The sequence below is a fragment of the Drosophila obscura genome, unplaced genomic scaffold (assembly GCF_018151105.1).
Source record: "Drosophila obscura isolate BZ-5 IFL unplaced genomic scaffold, ASM1815110v1 contig_187, whole genome shotgun sequence".
Taxonomy (NCBI): Eukaryota; Metazoa; Arthropoda; class Insecta; order Diptera; family Drosophilidae; genus Drosophila; species Drosophila obscura.
Genome location: NW_024542775.1, coordinates 707,243 through 731,616, shown reverse-complemented (window position 1 = coordinate 731,616; position 24,374 = coordinate 707,243). Strand labels below are relative to the sequence as shown.

At 41.7% G+C, this 24,374-nt stretch overlaps 1 protein-coding gene across 6 annotated transcripts in view; it reads left to right on the top strand.

Annotated features, from left to right (window-relative positions):
* Window positions 1-24,374, top strand: part of LOC111070845 (twitchin) — a 52,319-nt gene that overhangs the window by 1,667 nt on the left and 26,278 nt on the right. The window contains exons 2-27 of one of the 6 annotated variants that reach the window (XM_022361815.2): window positions 556-918; window positions 2,070-2,100; window positions 2,424-2,586; window positions 2,689-2,830; window positions 3,767-3,908; window positions 4,177-4,377; window positions 4,450-4,751; window positions 6,320-6,543; window positions 6,622-7,024; window positions 7,134-7,855; window positions 9,833-10,441; window positions 10,754-10,798; window positions 11,049-11,171; window positions 11,278-11,337; window positions 11,537-11,638; window positions 12,412-12,726; window positions 12,867-12,992; window positions 13,182-13,220; window positions 13,795-13,974; window positions 14,441-14,665; window positions 15,614-15,787; window positions 17,045-17,080; window positions 18,875-18,907; window positions 21,338-21,485; window positions 21,673-22,046; window positions 24,155-24,280. In XM_022361815.2, coding sequence (XP_022217507.2) covers window positions 606-918; window positions 2,070-2,100; window positions 2,424-2,586; window positions 2,689-2,830; window positions 3,767-3,908; window positions 4,177-4,377; window positions 4,450-4,751; window positions 6,320-6,543; window positions 6,622-7,024; window positions 7,134-7,855; window positions 9,833-10,441; window positions 10,754-10,798; window positions 11,049-11,171; window positions 11,278-11,337; window positions 11,537-11,638; window positions 12,412-12,726; window positions 12,867-12,992; window positions 13,182-13,220; window positions 13,795-13,974; window positions 14,441-14,665; window positions 15,614-15,787; window positions 17,045-17,080; window positions 18,875-18,907; window positions 21,338-21,485; window positions 21,673-22,046; window positions 24,155-24,280 — 5,358 coding nt within the window. In that variant the 5' untranslated portion in view covers window positions 556-605. The other 5 variants (XM_022361812.2, XM_022361813.2, XM_022361814.2 and 2 more) reach the window with 5 other exon arrangements.

Here is a 24,374-nt window from a genome sequence, read left to right as displayed (position 1 = left end):
TAATCATAAATTGAAACGCATACTCAAATTATTGCCAACCAAATCCACGTTCCAATCCTTCAAATTATCTGAATGTCTGTCTGTCCATTTGCTTTCAAACAACATTAACCGACTGATTCCTTAAAGCCCAGTCCAATATGAAGTACATATGTATGTACATACATATGTACATGCAGATGTAGAAATCAGCAGCTATTCGGCTATGTCCCCTTTGCTTGGGTAGACAATAAGAAAAAAAAAAGAACAAAAATATATATGTACATATGTATATGTATGTACATATAGTTTGTACTTTGCCCCTTATTCTGATTCGTCATCGATCAGTACATGATATTCGTGATCGTAACCTTTGAAAACTGGAGGGAGTACCGCCAAATGTTCCAGTTTCAAATGTTTACGTTTACGGGCGCCTCCATTTTGGTGGCTCTGCGAGACCAGTGTTGCTGCGGGCGGAATGGCGAAATAAAAAATGCATTATTTAATTATGGCTTAATATTGCGAGTATATTTAGTATATTTATGCTGATACGTATATTTTTTGTGTTAATTCCTATAGAGCCTAAGAGCCAAAGCCGTTGAAGACGAAGCATAACGAAAACCCTCAGCATGGGGGTGGCTGAAGACTTCGCTCCCAGCTTTGTCAAAAAGCCACAGCTGCATCAGGAGGATGATGGCAATCGATTGATATTTGAGTGCCAGTTATTGTCATCTCCGAAGCCGGACATTGATTGGTTTCGCAGTGACAACAAATTAGTGGAGGATGGCCGGACCAAATTCAAAATTCAACCCGTTGGAGATAATAAATTTACGGTAGTATTAGAGCTCGACGATGTGGTAGAAACCGATGCGGGCCTTTACAAAGTCAAGGCCAAGAACAAGTCGGGCGAAGTATCTGCTTCAATTAACTTAAATTTCACACGTGAGTAGAACTTTCGATAATAAGTATTCACAGCACATCATAGAAGCGCGATGCAGAGATACTCGAGATACATATGTACGTGTGTGCACATGCATGTACATTGTACGATGCGCTCCTCCAGCTCTCAAAACAGTTTCCAGTGAGAGTGGAGATTACCTGAGAGTACAGGGATTACCTGTGAGGATTCGTAGAGGAGCACACATCTGTACATACATACTTATGCATATACGTATACATATACATACATATACATATGTATGCACTCGTAGTCAGTCAAGTCAAGGCAACAGGCCAAATAATTATGCAAAAGTGTCCACAAGGAGGGACTTTTTATTTGCAATATTGTTGAATATTTGTTGAATAATTAACTTTTTTGTTTTCTGGCGGTCCTACACTATTTAGCTGCCGACGAACCCAAAGAAAAGTAAGCCAACCCTCATGCGTTAGCAATAGTCCGCCTTTGCTGCCTAATAATCATAAATTGTTGCTCCGCTTTCGCCGCCTCCTCAGACGCTTTAATACCAAACCAAAGTCCCTTCAGAGTTCAAGTAACACGGGTTTCAGTCACGGTTCAGTTTAATTTAGTTCAGCTTAACCCGAATAGGACATAGCAACAATCCCCTCGCTGGCTATACGACTTACAAATGACTTAAGTCTGTTATGATAAATGCAATGCCAACAGATTTACATTGATCCTCCCCCACGAATTCTCGTACTTGAATTTATTTGCATTGAATGATGTTTAACTGCACATTTTGAGTGCCAATGATTTAACAAACATATGTACATACATATGCTCTATATAGTATGTACAATGTACAATGTAAATTTATGGGAAATAGTTCCATGCCATAAATAGACAACGACCTCTGACCTCTGACACCTGACACCTGACAAAGTGCCTCGGAAAAATGCATCCCTTTCTGTACCTCGACTTCGGCATTAAACGAATTGCTTAATCCCAATGGTAAGTTATGATCGAGGTGCAGAAAGCGGCTGCCCGAGGCATTTTCATGAAGGGTTTACATTTTCGAGAGATCTTTTGCATGACAGAATGCCTAAAGTGATGAAATTCTTCTTTATTTTTTTCGTTTCCACAATGCTCAATATACTAATTGAATTGGGGGGTTTCGTTCGGTCTATTTAACAAGTGGGTAAGTTTTCCCTACTTGAAAACGAAGGGTGAGTACAAAACCAGCCACAGATCCAATGTCGGCATATCTGTGACTAAAGGGGAGCTATGCTATACAGTGGTGTATGAGTGATGTCCAGGGGGGAACCTTTCCAGATCATATGCATTTCCATTTCCATTTCGATTTCCATTTCCATTTTCATAGATATGTATATTATCCATAGTAATGTTAATTACTAATCTGGTCGATCCCTCCGTCGGTGCCGCATGTTCTTCCCATCTCCATCTCATTGTTCGCTCTCTTGCATAATTTGTATTGCTATCGTATTAGTGTTACAAACGTAATTAAATGGGCCATTTGCTTACCCTGCAGACAAATCGACGGTTTCGCGCCGACATTCGCGAAAAAACCCGCAATACGACAGGAAGAAGATGGCAAACGTCTCTTATTTGAATGCCGCGTTAACGCAGATCCATTGCCAAACATTACTTGGTTCCACAATGGAGCAGAAGTCAAGGAATCGCCGCGGCACAAGGTATGATGGCATGATCCTATAATAAGTACTTGGGAGCAAAGCCTCACCGGATCTATAGCAAAACCCCACATTGAATGCATTGCCTTTTCTCCACCTATCCAGCTCACCATTGACAAGGACGTCCACTCATATTTTGCAACACTTGAGATACAAAATGTTACAGTTGAGGATGCTGGCAAATACAAAGTGAATGCAAAAAACGAATTGGGCGAAAGCAATGCAACGATAAGCCTCAACTTCGACAGTAAGTGATCGTTATACGAGTATGATCATGATCCCAGTGAACGTGACGTGAACTCATGTCTCATATCTCATGTCTCATCTATACTCCATTCAATTTGTTCACACTAATAAGAACGGAACGAAACGGAACGGAACGGGTACTCCTCTGCCATGAGTAATGCGCTCTTCTCACTGCCGCGTTACTTACGTTCTACATACATGCATATACACATATACACATACATATGTATGTATATATGTACGTGCAGTGTGTGGTATCGTTTCATACAGATACCGTATGATAGGTGTCTTATTCGTTTCCCCACATACATACATAGACATACATACATACATATAATTGTGTTCATCTATTAATGTGCAATTATAGATGGCAATGCAATGCGCAATACCAATTACTTGCAATCGTTCTGAGCTCGCTTTGCTAATTATTTGGTAATTTGATAGCCACTCAAATTATGTATTACTTCCTGAGCTTTTTGGGACATCAAACGGATTTGTTACTGGGTTTCGTTCAAGCTGCAGCTACTTACTTTACTACTAATCGAGTTAGAGTGCCTATCTATTATTTTGATACCATTTTTTGGGTCGGTATTTTCCCGTGTATGCATACACATGTATGTATGTATTTAACAACAACAAAAAGAAGTGATTGCTTGGTTGGTTGCTCGGCAATTCCCTTGAGAACGTATCGTACAGACATTGCCCTGCATAATGGAAAACCAGTGAAAGTTCGGACAAAGAAGAAGACATCCTTCTGGATATTCGAATGATGTATTTAGTAATAAGTTAACACCACACCACACCAGACCAGACCCTGCCCTGACCAGGCCCTGCACTGACCTGTAGAGTACTCGTTCTTATTGGATCTTGGCCTACTTATCATATGTAAAAGAAAATAAAATAAAAATTATGTAACACGGAAACTTCAACTTCATAGGCGACGAAGCACCCGTGCCCGCAAGTGCCGAAGGCATAAAGCCAACCTTTACCGAACGACCCGTAATACGTCAGAGCGAAGATGGGGGAAATGTAACGTTTGAGTGTAGATGTGTTGGAGATCCCACGCCCACAGTGACATGGTACGGATACAAATGAATATTATAATAATAGCACACATGCACGCACACACCAACAGGGATAAGTAAACAAAACTGTGGAACGATGGAACCGATGGACCCAATGGAACCAATGGAACCAATGGAAACGAACTCCATTTAAAGTCCCTGTTATACTATCCGTGGTTGTGTTGTAGATGATCATAAAACAATTGCAACTGAATTAAATAGTTAATTACATATATCAGAATACCCTTGTTTAAATTCAAACATTTTCTTCATGTGCACAAAGGTCCCACGGAGAAACTGTGCTGAGTGAGGGCAAACGCTACAAAATGTCATTAGCAATGGATCAGAAACTTTACCATATGGCATGTCTTGAGATAAGTAGTGTTGTCTCCTCAGACCAGGGTGAATATCGGGCGCAGGCGAAGAATAAGCACGGCCTTGGCGTCGCTACAATAAATTTAAATTTTGAAAGCGGCTCAAAAAAGTAAGCCTCAACAATTGTAGATAAGCAAATGTATCGTTCGATAGTTCTACTACTACTTCTAACTCTATGCAGAATCCCTGACGGCAAGTCGCCACGTTTTCCAAAAAAGCCAACGATCCGCCAAGAGGAGGACATACTCATCATGGAATGCATATTGGAAGCACATCCAGTTCCGGACATTATCTGGTATTGTTCCGATAAGGAAATCTCTGACAACAAAAGAACCAAAATGACCCGCAAGGCCATAACCAAAGACAGTTACATTCTTACTCTGGAGATCCAGAATCCCACAAAAGAGGATGGAGGAAACTATCGCTGTAACGCCATAAATATGTATGGAGAAAGCAATGCAAACATAGCGCTTAACTTCCAAGGTACTACTTACTCGTATTACATCTCCTTAAGTACTTACTTCCTACCGTTACAATTACAATTACAATATATAAAACATCCTTCTACAAGCAAAATGCCAAATTGTATGTACTTTGCCATAGTGTAACCCGAACAGAAAACAAGAGAAATGAAAGGGAAAAATGCAAGAATGAAATGCACATGTACCACGAATGCATAATATTGTGTAATGTTTTAATCATTGTGAACTCACGCATTCCGCTCCAGAACCTAATTAATCGTCAAGCCAACCTCTTCTAGAAATCCAACAGTCTACCCACGCCAAAGCTTTTTCTGTTATGCACGCTAGTTAATAATCGTATGTTTTATCAATTTTTCACAGTAGAAACTTAAGTTCGATGCCCAATAATGCGCCCAGTCCTCATTTACTTTATTGCCCATTGCCTGCATAATACTTACACTTATTATACCCGTAAACAAAAAAAAGTTAAGGGGTATATTAGATTTGTGGTAAAAGTGGATGTGTGTAACGCAGATAAGGAAACGTTTCCGACCCCATAAAGTATATATATTCTTGATCAGCATCAATAGCCGAGTCGATATAGCCATGTCTGTCTGTCCGTCCGTCCGTCCGTCCGTCCGTCTTGTTGAGCGCCTGGATCTCAGAGACTATAAGAACTAGGGTAACCAAATTTGTTTTCCAGACTCATGTGATATCGCACTGCTACAAGTGTATTTCAACATTTCGCCCCGCCCCTTCCGCCCCCACAAAGGACGAAAATCTGTGGCAGGCACAATTTTAAAGATACGATAAAACTAAAAACGATAAAAATCTGAATCAGATCGGATCATAATTATAGCCAGAACGAAGGAATTCATTTTCAGTTGCTTCCTCCGCCTCCCCCTGCCAGAGACACGCTACTCATTCTCTGCCTCGTTCAGTGCGCGAGCAACCCATAGCGGAGGATTTGATATTCTACATAGAATGGTACATCTATAATCTACATGTTAGATGTAAAATATACATTGTAGATGTAGATGTAGATAAGAGATGTGGCAAATGTAAAATGTAAATTTTTTTTTTTTAATTTTAAAATTCTAAGAAATCTAAGCTCAAAAATGTATATACTGACTGAGTACGGGTATAAGTAGAGTCGCGTCCCCAGAAGCGACTCACACGTTCCTTCTCGTTGTTCCCCTTGGTCTGAGTATGATTAGAGTCGCCCAACCCACTATCTATCTGCTTACATATGCATATGTAAATGTTTTTCCCTATGTGAAAGCATCCGCATCTGTATTGAGCACAGACTGGTGCTCTTGCCTTTATGTATGTACTAGCAGTTTATGTACATTTATGTATTTGGTTAATGACTTTTCTATTGAAAGTATTGTGAGTAGAATTTATCCCCCAGTTCGCCCCACGGCTATCACGGAAAGACACAAAAACAAAGACAGCTAGCCCCAACTTCGTAGCTTGATATCCACTAATATTCACATGAGCTCTCTCCATATCCACATATGTATTCACCCCGTACGCGTACACCTTAAGGCGAACAATTTATGGTGATTTAATGTCGTTCCTTTAATTTAGGTGCAAGCGATGCCAACGGGTTCGCGCCATCTTTCATTGAGAAGCCGAGAATAATACCGAATGAGTCGGGCACTTTGATAACCATGAAGTGCAAGTGCAAGGCCAAGCCAGAGCCCACTGTCACGTGGTATAGGGGCCAGGACTTGGTGGAGAAGAGCAAAAAGATCAAAATAAATACTACTGTAATTGCGGAGGACACTTACGAATTGACGTTGGAAATAAAGGTTCAAGTCTACAGCTAGCGAATCGAGTCTGGCTTCAATACTCTTTTAAATCTTTTCAATTCTTTCACCTGCGTATAGGATCCCGGGGCAACCGACGGTGGAACATATAGATGCAACGTTAAAAACGAATATGGAGAATCAAACGCCAATCTCAACCTGAATATTGAAGCTGAACCCGAGCCCGAGGGCGAGGGGCCCACGTTCATCGAAAAGCCTCGCATTATATCCGAAAACAATGGCAAGCTTGTGATTATGGAGTGCAAGGTGAAGGCCGATCCAAAGCCAGACATCGTCTGGTTCCGCAATGGCGAGGTGATAAAGGAGAGCAACAAAATAAAAATGTCAATGGAACAGCGGGGGGACCAGTACTACATCAAACTGGAATTGGTGGATCCCCAGCTAGAGGACTCCGGCCTGTACAAGTGCAACATAAAGAACACGCTGGGCGAGTTGAACGCGAACCTGACCCTCAACATAGAAAGTAGGTAGATGTACAATTACCAATAGTAATTAATTGTATTGTATATTGTCTGTGGCATACTCGCTATTTATTTTCCCCACCACCTTGTTCTCTTCTATACTCTTCGCAGTTGTTCCCGTTATCAAAGACAAGCCAAAGATCATCAAGATCATCAAGAAACGAACTGTGGTGATAGAGTGTATAGTGGCGTCGAAATTCGAGCCCAAGTGCACCTGGTACAAGGAAACAAACACCGTAGTGGAGAGCAAGCGCCACGTTTATCTGGTGGAGCAAACCAAAGATGGCGAGTTTGCGGTCAAACTGGAAATCAACGAGGTGGAGGAAAGTGATAAGGGCGCTTACAAGCTGGTAGCCAGCAACGAGAAGGGCGAGGCTGTGTCGCAGATAGTCAACCTGATTGACATTCCCGAGGAGGAGCGTAAGCCGACCAAGCCGGAAATTGCAAGAAAGCTCGTCGACCAGAAGGTCACCGAGTCGCGGACCTTTGAACTGCTGATCACCCTGGCACAGTCCGACCGCAAGTGCAAACTGGAATGGTACAAGGGGAGTACGTTAGTGCGAGAAACCAAGGACATCACCACCACATTTGATGGCACCACCGCGCGGCTCACATTCAGCAGCGCCAGGTCAGAGCACACGTCGAATTACAAGGTCGTTGTGACTAACGAAGTCGGTAAGGATGAGTCATCATGTAAAATCACTGTGGAGAAAAAAGACAAGAAGAAAGATGAATTGGAAAAGGCGAAGGAAAAGGACAAGGACAAGGAGAAGGCAAAGGAGAAGGATAAGGATAAGGAGAAGGAGAAAGATGAAACCGATAAAAAACGAAAGGTAATTGAGAGTAAAAAACAATCTGAAAATGTACCAGCTGTAATAGTAGAAGAGGATCAGAGGACAAACCTGGGATCACAACAGGCGGAGAAAGTAACACGAAAGCAAGAAAATGTCAAAGGCGAGGTTGTACTAGTTGAGGTCGAGGTCGAGGTCGCGCTTGAGCAGCTAGATATTAAACAGCAGATGGCCACCATTGAACAGGTCAAGCGAAAGAGTTTCTCCCATAGCCAAGAGAACTACGAAGTACATCAGCATTCTGAAATGAGCGTACAAGTAGAACGCACACAGCACCAAGCCTCATCATCCCAGATGCTCGCTTCGAAGACAACGGTTAGTAAATGCTTCACTTCCACTCAATTCAACTCCACTCCACTCCACTCTACCGTTTTCCGTATTCCGTTTTCAACGCATGCTCCACATGCTCCATTACTGAGTGGCGTTTTGAGTGCGATATTCACATTCCGATGATGGTTATAACCGCCAAAAGCTATTGGCGCAATCAGCATCGTTGCCACTTTAATCATTGCCCTATAAAACTATAACTATAAAATCAAATTGACCCATTTTCGGTGCGTTTGGATAACGAAACACAGAATATTTACGAAATACTCAAACTGTTGTATAGCTTAAATTACTTTGTGTACTTGCATACTCGTGTCCCAGGGGGATTCTGGATCGGCCCTGTGGGTCAGTTATTCGGTTTGCTCTTCTAGTCGTATTTCTAGTCCATCCGTCTCGAGGCTATATATCCATCCGTATGTGGCTGACTTCATTTTATAATTATAGCTGACGGGGCATTAATATGTATGTTATGGGCTATAAACGTACATACCTATCTATACGTGCGTACGCCATATTCATGTACTTGCATATTCATGTGCAGATTGCTTGGTGGGAAGATCCGTTGCTCCATTGCCATTGCCGTTGCCATTGTTGGTCCAAGCACCTCCTAATAACATGTAATACTCCCACAGTACGTACATAGTTGTGTTTCTCTTGTTCCAAACGCATCAAAATAGTGCTAATTATGGAAGATATACATATATGGAATTCGGGGTCATGCCCAATCCCTAACACAAACAAAGTTACAAAACATACACACGCAGACATTTTATTTTGTTAATGATGGGATGGAACTGAAACTGAAACTGGAACTGGAACTGGAACTGGAACTCGTGTCTCTGTGGCCGAGAACCAGCCGTTGGAAGTAAAAAGTTTAACTCTGTTTTTTAATGCAGTCCGGCGTGACACTATACCAAATACCGAAAGCAAACAGGAGAAATGTGGCGCACGTTGCATTGGACAATTCTCAGCCGAAGGATGCTAAGGACATATTTGGGGTAACATTAAAGCCCGTCAGCCAGTCTCCAAGCAATGAGGTTCGCCATAGTTTCTGCATAACTGAGCCAGACGTGCGCTGCCACTTCCACTTCTATATCTACTATATCTACTATATCTACTGTATCTACTGTATCTACTGCATACTGTATTTCTGCATACTCGTACTTCTCTTCCAGTATCTCTGATCTCTCCTATTCCATCCTATTCCGACTATGAACTGAACTATTTTTCCGGAAGAGCTTCCCGCAGCTCTCCACTCCACACTGCTATTGATTCTATTTTTTCCGCCTAGCGACACTCTCTTCACCGTGTATAGCTATAAGAACTTATGCAACCTTTGATGCACACATTATTTGAGAATGTAGCATGTTTCTGCAGTGATCTTTCTCTCTTCTGGCTTGTGATCAGACAACGTATCTCTGAACTCTCGAACTCGCCTTGAGGCTTGCCTTGAGGCTTGCCTTGAGGTATACCTAAGGTCCTTAGGTATAAGTACATGTAACATGTTTGTATTTAATCAATTTTGTTTATGCTAATTTGTGTCCCTGGGTTTCCTTTCTTGTCATTAACAACGCGATTGCAATACACACAAACAAACTCACACTCACTAAACAAAACATACTAAAAATGAAGGAAGAGGAACAAAAGGTTGCTGAAGAAAAAGAAGAAAAAGAAGAAAAGGAAGAAAAGGAAGAAAAGGAAAAGCAAAAGCAAAAGGAACAGCTTCAGAAGGTTGTTGAGGCTGACAAAAAGAAAATTACAGTTGCAGAGAAAAAGGATAAAAATGCTCCCGAAGAACCTGTGGAATCCGCAGAAATAGAACACTCTAAAGAAGATCCATTAGAGGAGCCACCAACGCAAATAGAAGACCGTGAAGCCGTGAAGAAAACGGAAAAAGTGCAACCAGGTGCAGCTGAGGCTGAGCCGGCAAAGAAACCCGATGTTGTAAAAAAAGACGAAACCCAAGCGAAGTCGCTCGATGAGAAACAAAAACAAAAGAAGCCGAAAGAAGACGAGCTCGGGGAAATGAAAAATGGTACTCCATCGGAAAAGCCTGAGCCAAGCGCCGTAGATGAGAAACCCGTAGTGGAGGAACAGAAAAAGAAGAGCGCCGGAGAAAAAGGAAAAGCCAAGAAACCTCAGTCCGAACCACCAAAAGCGAAGGCGAGAAAAGAGGAACCCATTTCGACCCCTGATCCTGTTCCCGAGAGTGACCGTGACAGTAAAGCACTCGCCGAAGAGGTAATGTTGAACAGCTTCCGTTTTCGCTCCCTCGAGCATTTCCGCATTTCTAGACAATTTTAGGCCAGCCCGAAAGCGCCATCTTCCATTGAAACACAACACAACACCACACCACACCACACATCAAATTTAAACAGAACAGCCCAAGCTTTGTGTACACACTCGTATGTGTGGGTATGAGTGTGTATGTGTATGTGTATGCATGTAAATATGTTGTGCTAGTTGTTTGTCTTTTTATTATTTAATTTTTGCATACAAAATCTAAAGAAACTGAAAATGCCTCTCATGCCTCTACATATCTTTTACCCACAGCAACAGTCAACGGAACAGATCGCCCTCAAGAAGGTGGAGCGAAAGGTATGGATGGCCATGTCCTCTTAGTCTTATTCTCTCTTTAAGAACTACGTTATACTATGTACTATGCGTAGATGTGTATATAGCAATCCAGACATTAATATTCACTTATGTATTTGATTTGTCTTCTCTTGCATGTTATATGCCACAATGTGCCGCAATGTGCCGCAATGTGCCGCAATGTTCAATGTACCATAATGTGCCACAATGTACCACAATGTATGTGTTTGATGTTGATGTTGATGTTGATCAGGCAAGTGTTGTATCCATCAAGGAGGAGGCCACATCCGAGGTACGTCGCCAATCGATAATCAAAACTCATGAGGAAACCTCAGTGGAAGACACCAAAGTGTCTTCGCGGAGATCTTCCCTGGCGGTAGGTTGCACTCAATCAAGCATTTTCTTTGCGAACTACATATGTATGTATCTGCTATATTTTCCCCGCCCGTTTTTTGTTTCCGTGTTTTATTGATAACACAAAGGTGGAAGAGTCTCGGACGGAATCCAGGCGCTCATCGGTAATCGACAAGAAGGCCCTAGAGGTAAGTACTCGGGTATATATATATATATATACATACATACATATGTATATGTATATACTCACGAACAGAAATAGTTGAAGATCTCAAAACCAGGGATCCGGTCTAGCGTACGAAAATCCAGCTAGAGTATATCCCTAGCCCAATCCCAACACATTTGTACATACTTAAACCTATAAGAAAATACGTATATTCCCTGCAGCAGACTGACAGTAAAAAACTAGACGCTAACAAAAATCCACAAGCTTTAAAGGAAGAGATTCCCAAACTGAAACCAGCAGAAAAACGAAAGGTGACCCCAAAGGTGAGCGACGTCGAGCACTCCAGTACTCACTCTATCTAAGCTACTCACCTCCGACTTTAAAATAGTTACATACTATTCTACTCTATTCTACTCTACTCTATTCTATTCTATTCTTTGCATCCGTGTGCTGTCCATCTTTCTAATCTGAAGCCATTTTCCTTTCAATTAGAATGTGTTGTGTGCAAATATTAACCAATCAATTTATTTTCGACAGCCTGAAAGTGTGCTACATTTTTTCTTTGCAACTAATTGCTTGTGTATGTATGCACACATGCATACATATGTACATATTTGCATACATAAGTATTTGCCAAGTGTCGCGGGCATTAGAGAAGAAGTCTTAAGCTGCAGCTTGTTAAGTTTATTGTTATTCTGCCGTCAGATTTTCTCTGGCGTACCAACCAGAGAATAAGAGGTACGAATATGTACGCTCTCCTCTGATTTTATGGTGCGGAGATCTATTTGACGCGGGAGCCAACTGTTTGGTTGCTAGCTCTCTTTTTGCAGGCTCCATCAGATCACTTTGGTGCGAATTTCTCAATCTGTGCTGCTTATTAACTGCCTATGAACTGCGCTATTTAACTCTTATCTCGACTGATTTAACGAAAAGTATGTACTGCATACGAGTGTGTCCGAGTATATTCTATCCACGGATCCTAAATGTCAATAATCAGCGCCTTGAATTCCCGTATTTCCTCCTCTAATTAATGTTTCGTCCAATGTCTTGTGTTACGTATTTTGCTGTGTGCTGCTCATCTTGGTGTTTCGGTTAGACTATTGAGGAGCAAAAGCCGGCTGAAGTGCTGCCAAAGCTGCGCAAGGCATCCATTGCACAGCCAAAGGAGGAACTGAAACCGGAGGCGGCAAAGCCGAAAGCCAAGGCAAAGCCAAAAGCCAAGAAAAGTTACGCAGAACTACCAGATATTCCAGACTACGAGCGTCCAGTGCTAGAGAAGTACGAAAAATCCGATTTCAGCCCATCGGACTTTGCCCGTGAGTTGGATATTCCAAACAAAATGGAAAAGCCCGTGTTGGAAACGGCCAAGAAGGAAGCAGAGCTACCCGCTCAGAAGAATGGCATGCCAAAGGTAAGACCAATCTTAAGACCTACATACATATATGTATATATAGGATATAGTACGTACGTCGTACACGTACATATGTGTACATCGTGTTTCTCGATGTTAAATACCCGTTTTATTGTTGAATGTGTCGTCCATGCGTACAGAAGGCGGAAGTTGTAGAGAGCCCTGCGGAAGAGCCGAAGCGCCTCAAAATTGGCAAAGGTAAACTGCCCGATGACGAGGACAGTCGGGATGGGGCCACACTCAAGCCGGTCATAATCGAACCAGAGGTAAGACTCGCCGTACATTGAGCACATGCTGGACCCACGCATGTATGACATTCCACATGTGTACATATTTACATGGGAACTAATTCCGCGACCCTGCATCTTGTTTTTGTTACCATTCCCCCACACCACAACCCCAACGCCAACGCCAACCCCAACCCCAACCACTCCACTCGGGACCCACCACTACAGAAGGAAAAACCAAAGGCTGCAAGTGAAAAACTTCCTGAGGTAAGTCGAATGCAGGCAATATGTAGATCTCCACCAACCGAAACTACTTACGTACATATGTACGTATGTACGTACATACATATGCTCACCTTTCATCTTATTTACCAATGAAAAGAACTCGATCATGCAATGCTACTGGGGAGCATTGCGGTGAGATCCTTTGAGCATGCATATGAGGGCGGGCCAAGTGGTATGCGACAAAAAACGCGATAATCGCTATCTACGGAATATCCCAAAAATACCTTAAAATACTAAACAAAAATACTGCAGCCCAGAATCTTCATGCTTCTTGGGATTCTTCGTAGATTCCGATTCCGATTCGGATTCCGATTCCGATTCCGACCAAAAGTTGACCCGCCCTAATGCACAAACTATGTATGTATGGATGTATGTATGTATGTATGTATGTATGTATGTATTTGATCTATTATTGTAATTGGAGATTGTACGCATGTATGTATACGTATGTACGTATGTATACGTATGTACGTGTAGGACAAGGCAACGCCCCAACATACCAATTTCCAATGACAAAAAGCACTATTAAATGGGAATACACCTATGTATGTACTAGCAGGCCGTCGGTAGACCATCTGTGATAGATATTATAAAGCAGCGACGTCGATCCTCTATCAGAACCATGATGACCAAGGAACCAATTCAGAACGAATCATTCCTTGGCGTGGTCTTGAAACCAGTAATAAAGGAAGCTGACGAGCAAGCTGCCCCGCAGCAAGCCAAACAATTAACCAAGGTAACAATGTGGCGCACCTGTCCATGTCGCTGCATGGGCCCACAGCCAGTGCGCGCGCTCCCGCTGTCGCTCTCCTGTTATCCTTCTACTTTCCGCTGATTTTCACCTGATTCTTCGACTTTGAAACTGTTTGTTTTTCACGTTCAGTTATCTGTTGTCTGTTCACTCAGATCCGATCAGATCAGATCAGACCAGACCAGATCAGATCAACTGAGCTGCTGAAGATCTTTTTTATTCCTCTGTATTTCACTCTGACCTTTCAAACTTCTCTTTCGCTCGCTCGCTATCCTCTCATCTGTTATTATCTCTCTTTCTCTCTATCTGTCTCTCTCTCTCTCTCTCTCTCTCTTTATATCGCTCACTCCTACTTATACGTACACTCCTCCTTATATCCACCTTAATACCTCCACCATTTTGTTAATTTTGTTCATTTTGTTATTATTATTAATTTTGTTAACGGTCAAAGGCTAATGCAATGGAGCAGTTTAGTCCCACAAAAGCATCCAAGGCTAAAATATCCGAATTGAAAAAGCCCGAGGCTCTAGCCGTTTTGGATGACTATGAGCGTCCCAGCCTAGAAAAATATGAACCCGTTGAAATTGATAAAACTAAACCAGAGAAACCCGCACCAGCCATTATCACCCCGGACATTAGGCCTCCAGAAGTACAATTGCCAGTGGAGCCCCCCGAGGTAAGCATGGAAACGTCAGCTATGAAAATCGCATCAATTACCATAAATATAACCCCTCGAACGGACTGTAAACGGACTGTCCGTCCATCTTGGAGAGTCATGTCAAGTCATTCCACCCGTGATATTATAATTATCTTTGTCTTTGTCTTTGCTTGTTATCTTTGCTTGTATAATATTTGATTTGAGTTTTGCGTTTGTTGAGTTCGGTTAAGAGTGATTGTGTTCATTTGTTCGTGCATATGTACTATGTCCGATATGCACATACACACGCATATAAAGCAGAGTATTAAGGTTGGATAGTAGCCGCTGGGCTAAGTATCACAACGATGGGCAGGGGGCTTAGCACAAATGAAAATATGAACGAACATGCCCACATATTTGTACAAATATATCAAATATATAGATATATGCATTAAATACATGGTATGTTATGCTATTATGCATGTATAAATATACCTTATACATATTTATATTTATATTTATATATTTAATGTGTTGAAACATCTTTTGTCAAAAGTGTGAGCATATTTAATTTAATCTGTTCGATGTCTGTCTCCGCTTGTCGCTCTTGCCAAACGGTTCAAATATTTGAAATTGTCACGCTTTTAATTTTCGAATTTTGAGTGATTCAAGACAAGTGCCAACTTGTTAGCTGTAAAGTTAACTCAACACACAATGCGCTCCGCTCCGCTCCCAAAGAACGAGCTCGTCGCAAACAATCGAAAATGGCGTCCTTCAACTTAACGATAACTGCGGTAAACTAATGATTCCTCCAACCAAATCAGCCACTCTGCTAATCAGCTAATCAGCTAATCAGCTAATCTGTCGTTCCCGCCAAGTGTAACAATCAAAACTATTTTCTAAGCAATGCCATCTACGCAAAGGATACATACTATGAGCCATATACTATGCAATATATTCACTCACTTTATCCATCATTTGAAATAGGAGGAAAGGCCAAAGGTGCCCAGAATGCAGCCACCAGCACCTGGTGATCCACCAAAGATCGAGGTGATACGGGAGAAGCGGCCATCCCTAGCACCAGAGCCACCAAGTCGACGCGGCTCTCTTATCCCTCCGGCCGACACGGGTCGTCGACCATCACTAATCATCAATGACGAGGTAAATTTCACGTCCACATATACGTATGGTATCGTATACACATAAATACATCTCCAATGGTCACATCCATCCCACATCCACCTTTCACTATACTACATATCGATATCGATGTCGACATGATCGATGATCGATGATCGATGATCGCATCGATACGTGAAGTATAGTATCTTTTTCAAGGCTACTCGTAGGCACAAGAACAAGCACAAGCACACGCACCCCCAGAAACAAATAAATGTCAATTAAAATTAATTCATTCCAATTAAATAGAGCTTTATCTATAGATATAGATATAGATATATAGATATAGATACTTACATATGTATGTATGTATGTTTGCTTATAAGTTTATAAATCCAGGCCTGTCTGTTGTTTTCCTATCTGCTGTATATATACATGAATATACATACGTAGTATGTACGAGTAAGATCGCTGAGCGAGGAACGCTGTGCTGTAAATGTATACATAGTGCCCGTACGCTTATCAAATCAAATCAACATGAATTTTAAGGGCTGTTTTAACGGCTGGACTTCATCTAGTATTTGCATAATTCCATTTGGGTTCACAAGCCGAACTGCTCAAGGGTTCTGTGTGCAATGTGAGGGACTCCGAAACCAAACGCCCAAGTGCCTGAGAGCTTCCAGTTCCAGTTCTGTTCTAATCCTATGTGTATTTATGATTTATGTATTGAATGTATGCAGCTTTGGCTGTTCAGTGTACAACTCGTAAGTATGCAATGGGAAACCTACAGATCTATATGTGCACATTGCTTCTCGATTAACTGTTCTTAACTTTGTGGAATAGTGATTAGTGATTAGTGATTAGTGATCAGTGATCAGGGATCAGTGATCAGTGATCAATTGAAAGTTGCTAATTTATATATGTATTTCCTATGTTCCCTTCCATGTATCTACCAATACCAAACATGCAAACTGTCCTCAAACTAAACACCAATCAACCCGCAATGAACCTGTAAACCAAAAAACTCCATTCAATAACAAACCAACACACAAATGTTCTTCAACAAAATCAACAATCAAAACCAACCAAAACAAACCAACAAACAAACCAACAAACAAACAAACCAACCAACCAACAAACAAACAAACAATCTTCCAACGCATCGCATACCCTTTTTGCACTCAACAACAACACTCGTACACACATACTACACCGCCAATCCCCCCTCAACACTCAACACTCAACTCAACACTCAATCAACAAACAAACAAACAAACAAACAAAAACGAAAAACCGCAGAAGAAACTTCGGCCCGGAGAAGTATTGGACGCACGGGTAAGACCTCCGACATTTTTCCCAATTTCTTAACACAATAAGCCAAAGTTATCAGCTGGCTGCACATCGAAAGCGATCTCACAGCCAAGTTCCTTTGGGAATTATCCAATTTCCCATTTGTGGTGCCTTTAGCTCACGTCGATTCCTAAAAAGAAATAGAAATAGAATCAGCAAATAGCGCATCAGCTGCGCACAGCTGCGACAGGTATTCGAAGGGGTACCTTTAAGTGTATGACCCAGTAGCTTTTGCAGGCTATAGTTGGGCCATGGGTCAGTTCCGGGGTAAACATCAGCATCGACCCTAGAGAACGATTCTGACCATGGCCATGGGCATGGACATGGCGCATGGAACAAACAGCAAGTCTAAGCAGGTTCATAGAGGACTGTTTTCAGTTTCGAAATTTCGCATATACATATGTATATGTATATGTATATGTATATGTATATGTATATGTGTGTGTGTGTGTGTGTGTGTGTGTTGAAGCGACCTGGCCAGTGGCCATGAAACATTCTCTATGCACATGCATATGCACATACATATAGCCATATGCGTCCTCGTATATTCGCTTTCAGATTAAAATAAAAATAAAAATAATAATTCTGCTTTGATATTCTCTGGCTGCCTACACGGGCTGGGATGGGATGGCCTTCCAACACGTCTAATTATATCGTGTCGGATTCTCCCTCGCTGTGTCCCAAGCAATAAAAAATGTTTAAAAAGACTCAGCGAATAAACTTGCATAGATTAAAAATAGAACATATGTATATCCCTAGATGTGGCAAACATATGTATCCTCCTATTAATATAGTACAGTAAAGTTCCTGCCAAACGAATCCAAAACGAATCATGAAAATCAAATATCAAGAAACATACCCCCATATGTATGTACGTACATATGTACAGATCTAAGTTACCCATATGGGTATGGGCTATAGTTATTATAATTATATATTTATAATTTGCGCCGCCGGTTATGTTCGATGTCCGAGTGGCCACTGTATGTACATATAAATTAAAATTCTGCCCACTATGAATTATATATTCTATATATGTACATATGTATGTATTTATGTATGCATGAGGCGGTGGCACTCATATTTTCGAGCGTATGAGCTGGCTGTTTCCATTGAATTGAACGATGCAGCCCCAAAGGTACTTTGTGGGCCCTGCTATGAATATGAATATACAGTACACATATCAGTTCCGTACAGTTCGGATTCATAGCGGTATATTCAACTGAAGTGTATTGTTCAATTAACAGTGTCGTCGCGTGTGAAAAGGCAGCGGCATAGATCCAGCAGCCCAGTTCGTTTGAAATGGCGCATTGATAAGTATTAGAGGTGCAATTAAATTTGTATTGTCAAGCTCGTCCACTTTAGATTCCGTAAAGATTTCCACAATCCAAATAATAGATATTTAAGAGATGTTAGAGACGTAAGCGATGTAAGTGGGAACTGAAAGTCCCCCAAATGCAGTCTACTATGAGGGGTAGTAATAGTAATATCCTAGGACATCCATCCCATCCCATCCCTAATATATCCGTAATACTATCCATCATTCCACTGAATTTTATAGCACACACACACAAACACACAAACACACACACACACACACACACACACACACACATATAAACATACATTAAAACTGGTAGCAGACCAGTCGAATCGATTCAATGATAGATATTACATATGTATGTAGTATGTCCATATGTACATATATGTGCATACATATGTATGTATGTATGTTGTTTAGCATTATAATACAATTCAAACGTACTCGTAATATTACAGTTGTTGAGGCCAGGCGAGGTCGGTGAAGGACAGGTGAGACTTAGCTGCGCTTTATTTTTCCATAAGTAGTCTTGGTCGCATTCCATTTTAACTTTTGGTGAACTGCATTCCACCTCAACACAGCACACACACACACACACACACACACCTTCATAACAAAGAAACTCACCATACACATGCACAAACTGACACACACACACACCACACACACATCGTAGTTTTTGTTAAAACATTCACTGGATACTCGAATAAACTTACTTCAATTCCATGAGATCCAGCCATACATACATACATGCATTTGAGTAGTATTTTATACCCGCACTCCACGCACCCACACCCCCACACCCCCACACCACCGCAAGCTGCACCTGTACGAACAGCTGTGTGGGGTGGGAACGGGAGCTTCGAGTACTTGTTACCCTTAAGTATAGCCAGACCACACCAGACCAGGCCAGACACCCAGTCGGTACTAAGTTCCGGGCACACTTGGAACCAACGCTAAGCCCGAGATCTGTCGTCTGAATAACTAATTGCACCCACCCACCCATGATATTGATATTGATATTAACAGTAGTCGATTGTAGTTGATCCTCTCCAGCCTGTGTCTGGGAGCAGAGCTCGGTGCATGCGACCTACTACTGCATTGCCACTGATTCTACTGCTACTGATTTAAGTGCTGTAAGTCTATTGTAAGTCCCCAACCACGTCCCCCTTTTCTAGGTGAAAAGAATGTCCTCGAAAATATGTCCATTACATCCTTTACATCTGACACGTACAAAGGGATAATATACATATGTATGTTTGAGACAAGAACACATATGTATGTATATTGTGCTATGTGTTATGAGTGAAGTGTGCACTGTGCACTGTGCAGTGAAATATTTACCAACGATTAAATGCTATCATCTTTTTGTTTTGTTTTGTTTTGTTTTGATTTCCGTTTAATGTCTTTGTCTTTAATTCAACACTTTTATTTTTCTCGATCGTGTTAGCAAAAGCAACAGCGGCCCGGCGAAATGGGGGACACCAAACAGGTCTTAAAATTGTGGTCAAATGATCACACATTCATATACTCTTCTTTTATTGTGTGTTCGCTTGCCTGAATGACAGTTTTAACGTTTGTACATATCTGTACGTAGAAGGACGTATGTTTGCAGCACTCCGCACTCGAACCTTGTAAATACCCATAGTTTCAAATTCAAGCACAAGCCGGCGTGGGCTCGGCTCGGCTGGGCTCGGCTGGGCTCGGCTGGGCTGGGCTGGGCTAGTCGAACGGCCATCAAAACACACAGTTCATCGCAGTCCTGTAGCTAGAGTGACTTGGGAGACTTGGGAGAGTCTCCTCCTGTTCGAGTTGGCCTTTCAAAGTTCCATTGGAGTGTGTACTTTGTACTACTGGACGTGGTCGTGGGCTCTGTCTTTTAACTTTGCCGCCCGACGCGCCACGCCACGGCTGTGCTTCTAAACTGGACTGTGATGAGCTCCCCCTCTGCATAGTTCTTCCGAAAACTACAGATGTACATATCCACACTGAAAGCAGAAGAACACTTTACCAGTATTTGTCGGTATTAGTACATGGAATGTACGAGGGAATGAATGTCAGTTGCCTCTCTGCAGGCGCAATCATATCGGTGAGACCTGTGAGATATCTGGGGGATATGTACTAGTATGTACATGCGAATCCTTATCTACTGCAGTAGGTGAGCTGGTAGCCTGCTCTGCCGTTGAACGGGCTGAAGATCCACACACCATGTACAAAGGTCACATAGGTCACATATGTAGGTCACATAGGTCATCTCGGCTTCTTATTGGGCTATCCACATGTCATTAATGCCGGTCGTTTGGCTACTTATTTATTTAAAATCACATAACTCTGTGCAATTACGTTGCAAGTCGCAATTGCGTATTTCGTTTGCCTAATATATTTGATACCTTGATATACCTTCATAAAATAGCTTAAAATCAGCGCAAGCATCAATTATGTATGTAATTCCATTTTGCATTTACCATTTACCATATACCATCACCATTTACCATATGTATGTACGTAGTTAACCCAAATTCGAGTTTTATTCCTTGTTAATGTAGAATCATTCCGTATGTACTTTGCAGAATGATTGTAGAGTGTAGAATTATAGATTGTAGATTGTAGATTAATGTTACTTTGGCAGTTTGGCAGTTGGTATACCCATCCTTGCCCTGTCCCGCAGTATGCATTTTGATTTTGACTTTATGTACATTGTTATAATCGGAACTTTGACAACAGAAATTACATCCACCACACGTATTTTATTTCATGCTCTGGACAGTTTTAAGTTGGACGTGAAGTCTTGAATGTTATCCAGATTTTGTTCTAACATCGTCGAATTGTGAATCTAACAACTGACTCTCTCATTTATATGTACGTACTCGTATGTCTTCGTCTACTGTCCAAATGTTTCCCCAAATGTTTGTGGCTAACAGCGGAGACGACCCTCGATCGATGTTCGCCGTCCCAGCGTCCAAGACCTAGAAGATCTTATTAACAAGCCATCCACCCCACTGCGCGATGTCGGCGATGGCGGTCCTCCCTCTATTGTGGACGTCCAAGAGTCATACTCTGTGGTCGAAGGTGAGTACTGATTCCGCTCGAAGGCAGACTATATCTATATCTATCTATATCCAGCCCTCGTAGCTTGTCTACTTGTACTTGTGTACTTGTGTACCTGTCTATGTGTCTAGGTGTACTGCAATGCTGAACTGAATCTGACTAACCGTTTGTATTTGTTTGTTTCGTCTCCATCTGTCTCATTTTATAGACTCGACCGCGTACCTCACGGTGGGCGTCGAGGGCAGTCCGGCACCCACATTCAAATTTTACAAGGGTGTCACTGAAATCCTTGAGGGCGGTCGGTACAAGTTTCTCACGGATGGGCAAACAAACACAATCACTTTGTGTATGCGTAAGTGCAAGCCCAATGACGAGAGCAAGTACAGGGTTGTGGTGTCCAATATCCATGGAGAGGATTCGGCCGAGATGCAGCTATATGTGTCCGATTCAAGTGGCATGGACTTCCGCGCCATGCTCAAAAAACGTCGTTATCAAAAATGGGACAAAGATGAACAGGACCCCAATTGGGGTGATCTCAAAGAGACCGAAAAACCATTGCCAGCCCTTAAAAAAGTTGAAAGGGTAAGGAGCGAGCGGACTGTATAACCCGAACTGTATTAATACAAATACAAATACAAATACATGTGCATATGCATGTGCATATGCATATGCATGTGCATATGCATACAATACATACATATGGCACTAGCAATGAATGACTGAATGAATGAATGACTGAATGAACTTCGTCCCGAGTTGGCACCTTGATTGAGCACATCAAAATGAGCCAAGCCCCCCGAAAGATGTAGAATTCCGAGCGAGTTTCTTCGTACTCGTGTTGCACATAACGGGACTGAATCTTTGTGCCAGCTCGGGGCTTTGCGATTGCGCCAGCCTAGCTTGAGTTGAATTTACTAAACCCCAGTGAACCGAATGAACGCATCGACTTGCTCCAGCTCCAGCTCCAATTATCACTCAATCACATAACTTAGTATTCGTTCTCGAACCAGTTTAAGTTTCGATACACACTTGTATGTATACATATGTATGTATGTATGTATGTATGCACCATTCCAAGGGTGCAATGTCTTGTATGTGTGCCATGTGACATGTGACATGTGACATGGGCTATACCCGTATATGTACAGTACATTCGAAGGTTAATAAGACTACATAATATGTATGTACCCTCTGATTATCACAACTGCAATATAGGGGCCAGGATCACGTAGGCCATCGCTAGCTGAGCTGATCCCCGATTGGCCGACGCTGCATCCGTTTCGACGAGAGGAGGTGCGCCTGTCACTATTCTAGTTCTAATACCCGAAATAAACTGTTATCGTGATTATAACCACTCATATTGCCTAGCGTTGCAGAGGTGAGACAACCGATTGTTGGTTTTTGAGGACTTTTTTGGAGCGCAGTCCGTTCTACTCTACGAATCAACGCATTTCCCTGCACACCATGCCTATGCGTATGGATACATATACATATGTATATGTGTACATGTACACTCGTGTATGTGAATTTTGTGTCTTTTTACCGTCTCTTGTGTGTTCGGCAGAACGGAACCGCCCCCACTCCCCCCATGCGGCTGTGACAAGTTTTTTTGGTGAAGTGAAGCCAATGCCAACAGTTAGCAATGGAAGCAATGGAAGAATTTTTTGAAATACATACACACATCTGTATGTACGAGCTTTCCAATATATTGGAAATACGTGTGTTTCGGCACTAGCCATTTGTATTTTGCTTCGCTGGATACATATGTACATATGTATGTATGTGTACAGTACATGTGCAGTTGCATATGTGTCCTGGCCTGAAATATTCCACTCTACGCACTTGCAGCAGACATGCTACACCTGCTAAGCATACACACACACACACACATACACATACACATACACATACACACTATATAATAAGACCAACTGACAGAGGGACCAGCCAGTCTAACTACAAATTCGATATACGATAAGTATCCATAAATCATCCCTACTAAGCCTACTTGGTACGAAGAGGCGCCAAAACGTTGAACGTTGAACAACTCTGCCAAGTACATTACATGTACATGAACCCGACTAATTGCATAATGCGCTTAAATATGACATCCAATCATTAGGTAAAATCAAGCCGGGGTTTTTTTTTTTTTTGCAATGATTTAATTTTGTAATTTCTGTGATTTTGGTACGTACAATACATATGTACACTCCTTTGTATGTACATATGTATGTACTTGCGTATATTTACCTATTGATTGGGCAGGCTAATACTTATCCTTGTGCAGTGTGTTGGGTTGGTATCCGTATACGTATTGTTGCATGCAATCCGATACGATACGATACGATACGATACGATACGATACGCAGTATCATAATACTGACATAGCTTATCAGATGCTTATGCTCTTATGACTGATAAAACAGAAATATTTTGTTTTTGTTTTTTGAGCATTTGATTTGGCGTAAGCATGACTTGGATATAAGCTAACTAATCAAAATAATGACACACACAAGGACACATATGTAGATGCAGTCATGCAGACATGTGTGTGTGTGTGTGTACATTATTTGCATTAATCCAATAAACAATAAATGGAAAACAACAAAAGAGCGCTTAGTAATCGTATATCAAATTTACAAAACTTTACCCATTTTTGACAACACAAACCTCGCGATGTATGAGCACAGAAGGTGGAGTCGTTCCTTAGTCCATTGATTGACCAGTTTGCAAAGGAGGGAAAGGATAAAAAAGTTGTGTTTGAGGCCAGGTTCAGCAAACCCAACTGCAAGCCGAAGTGGCTGTTCCGCAAGGATGTAAGTATGAAAACGACAACGACAACGCCAGTCCAAGCTGCAGCATTGCAACACTGCAATAAACTGCAATAAAATGAAACAAAATGCAATGACC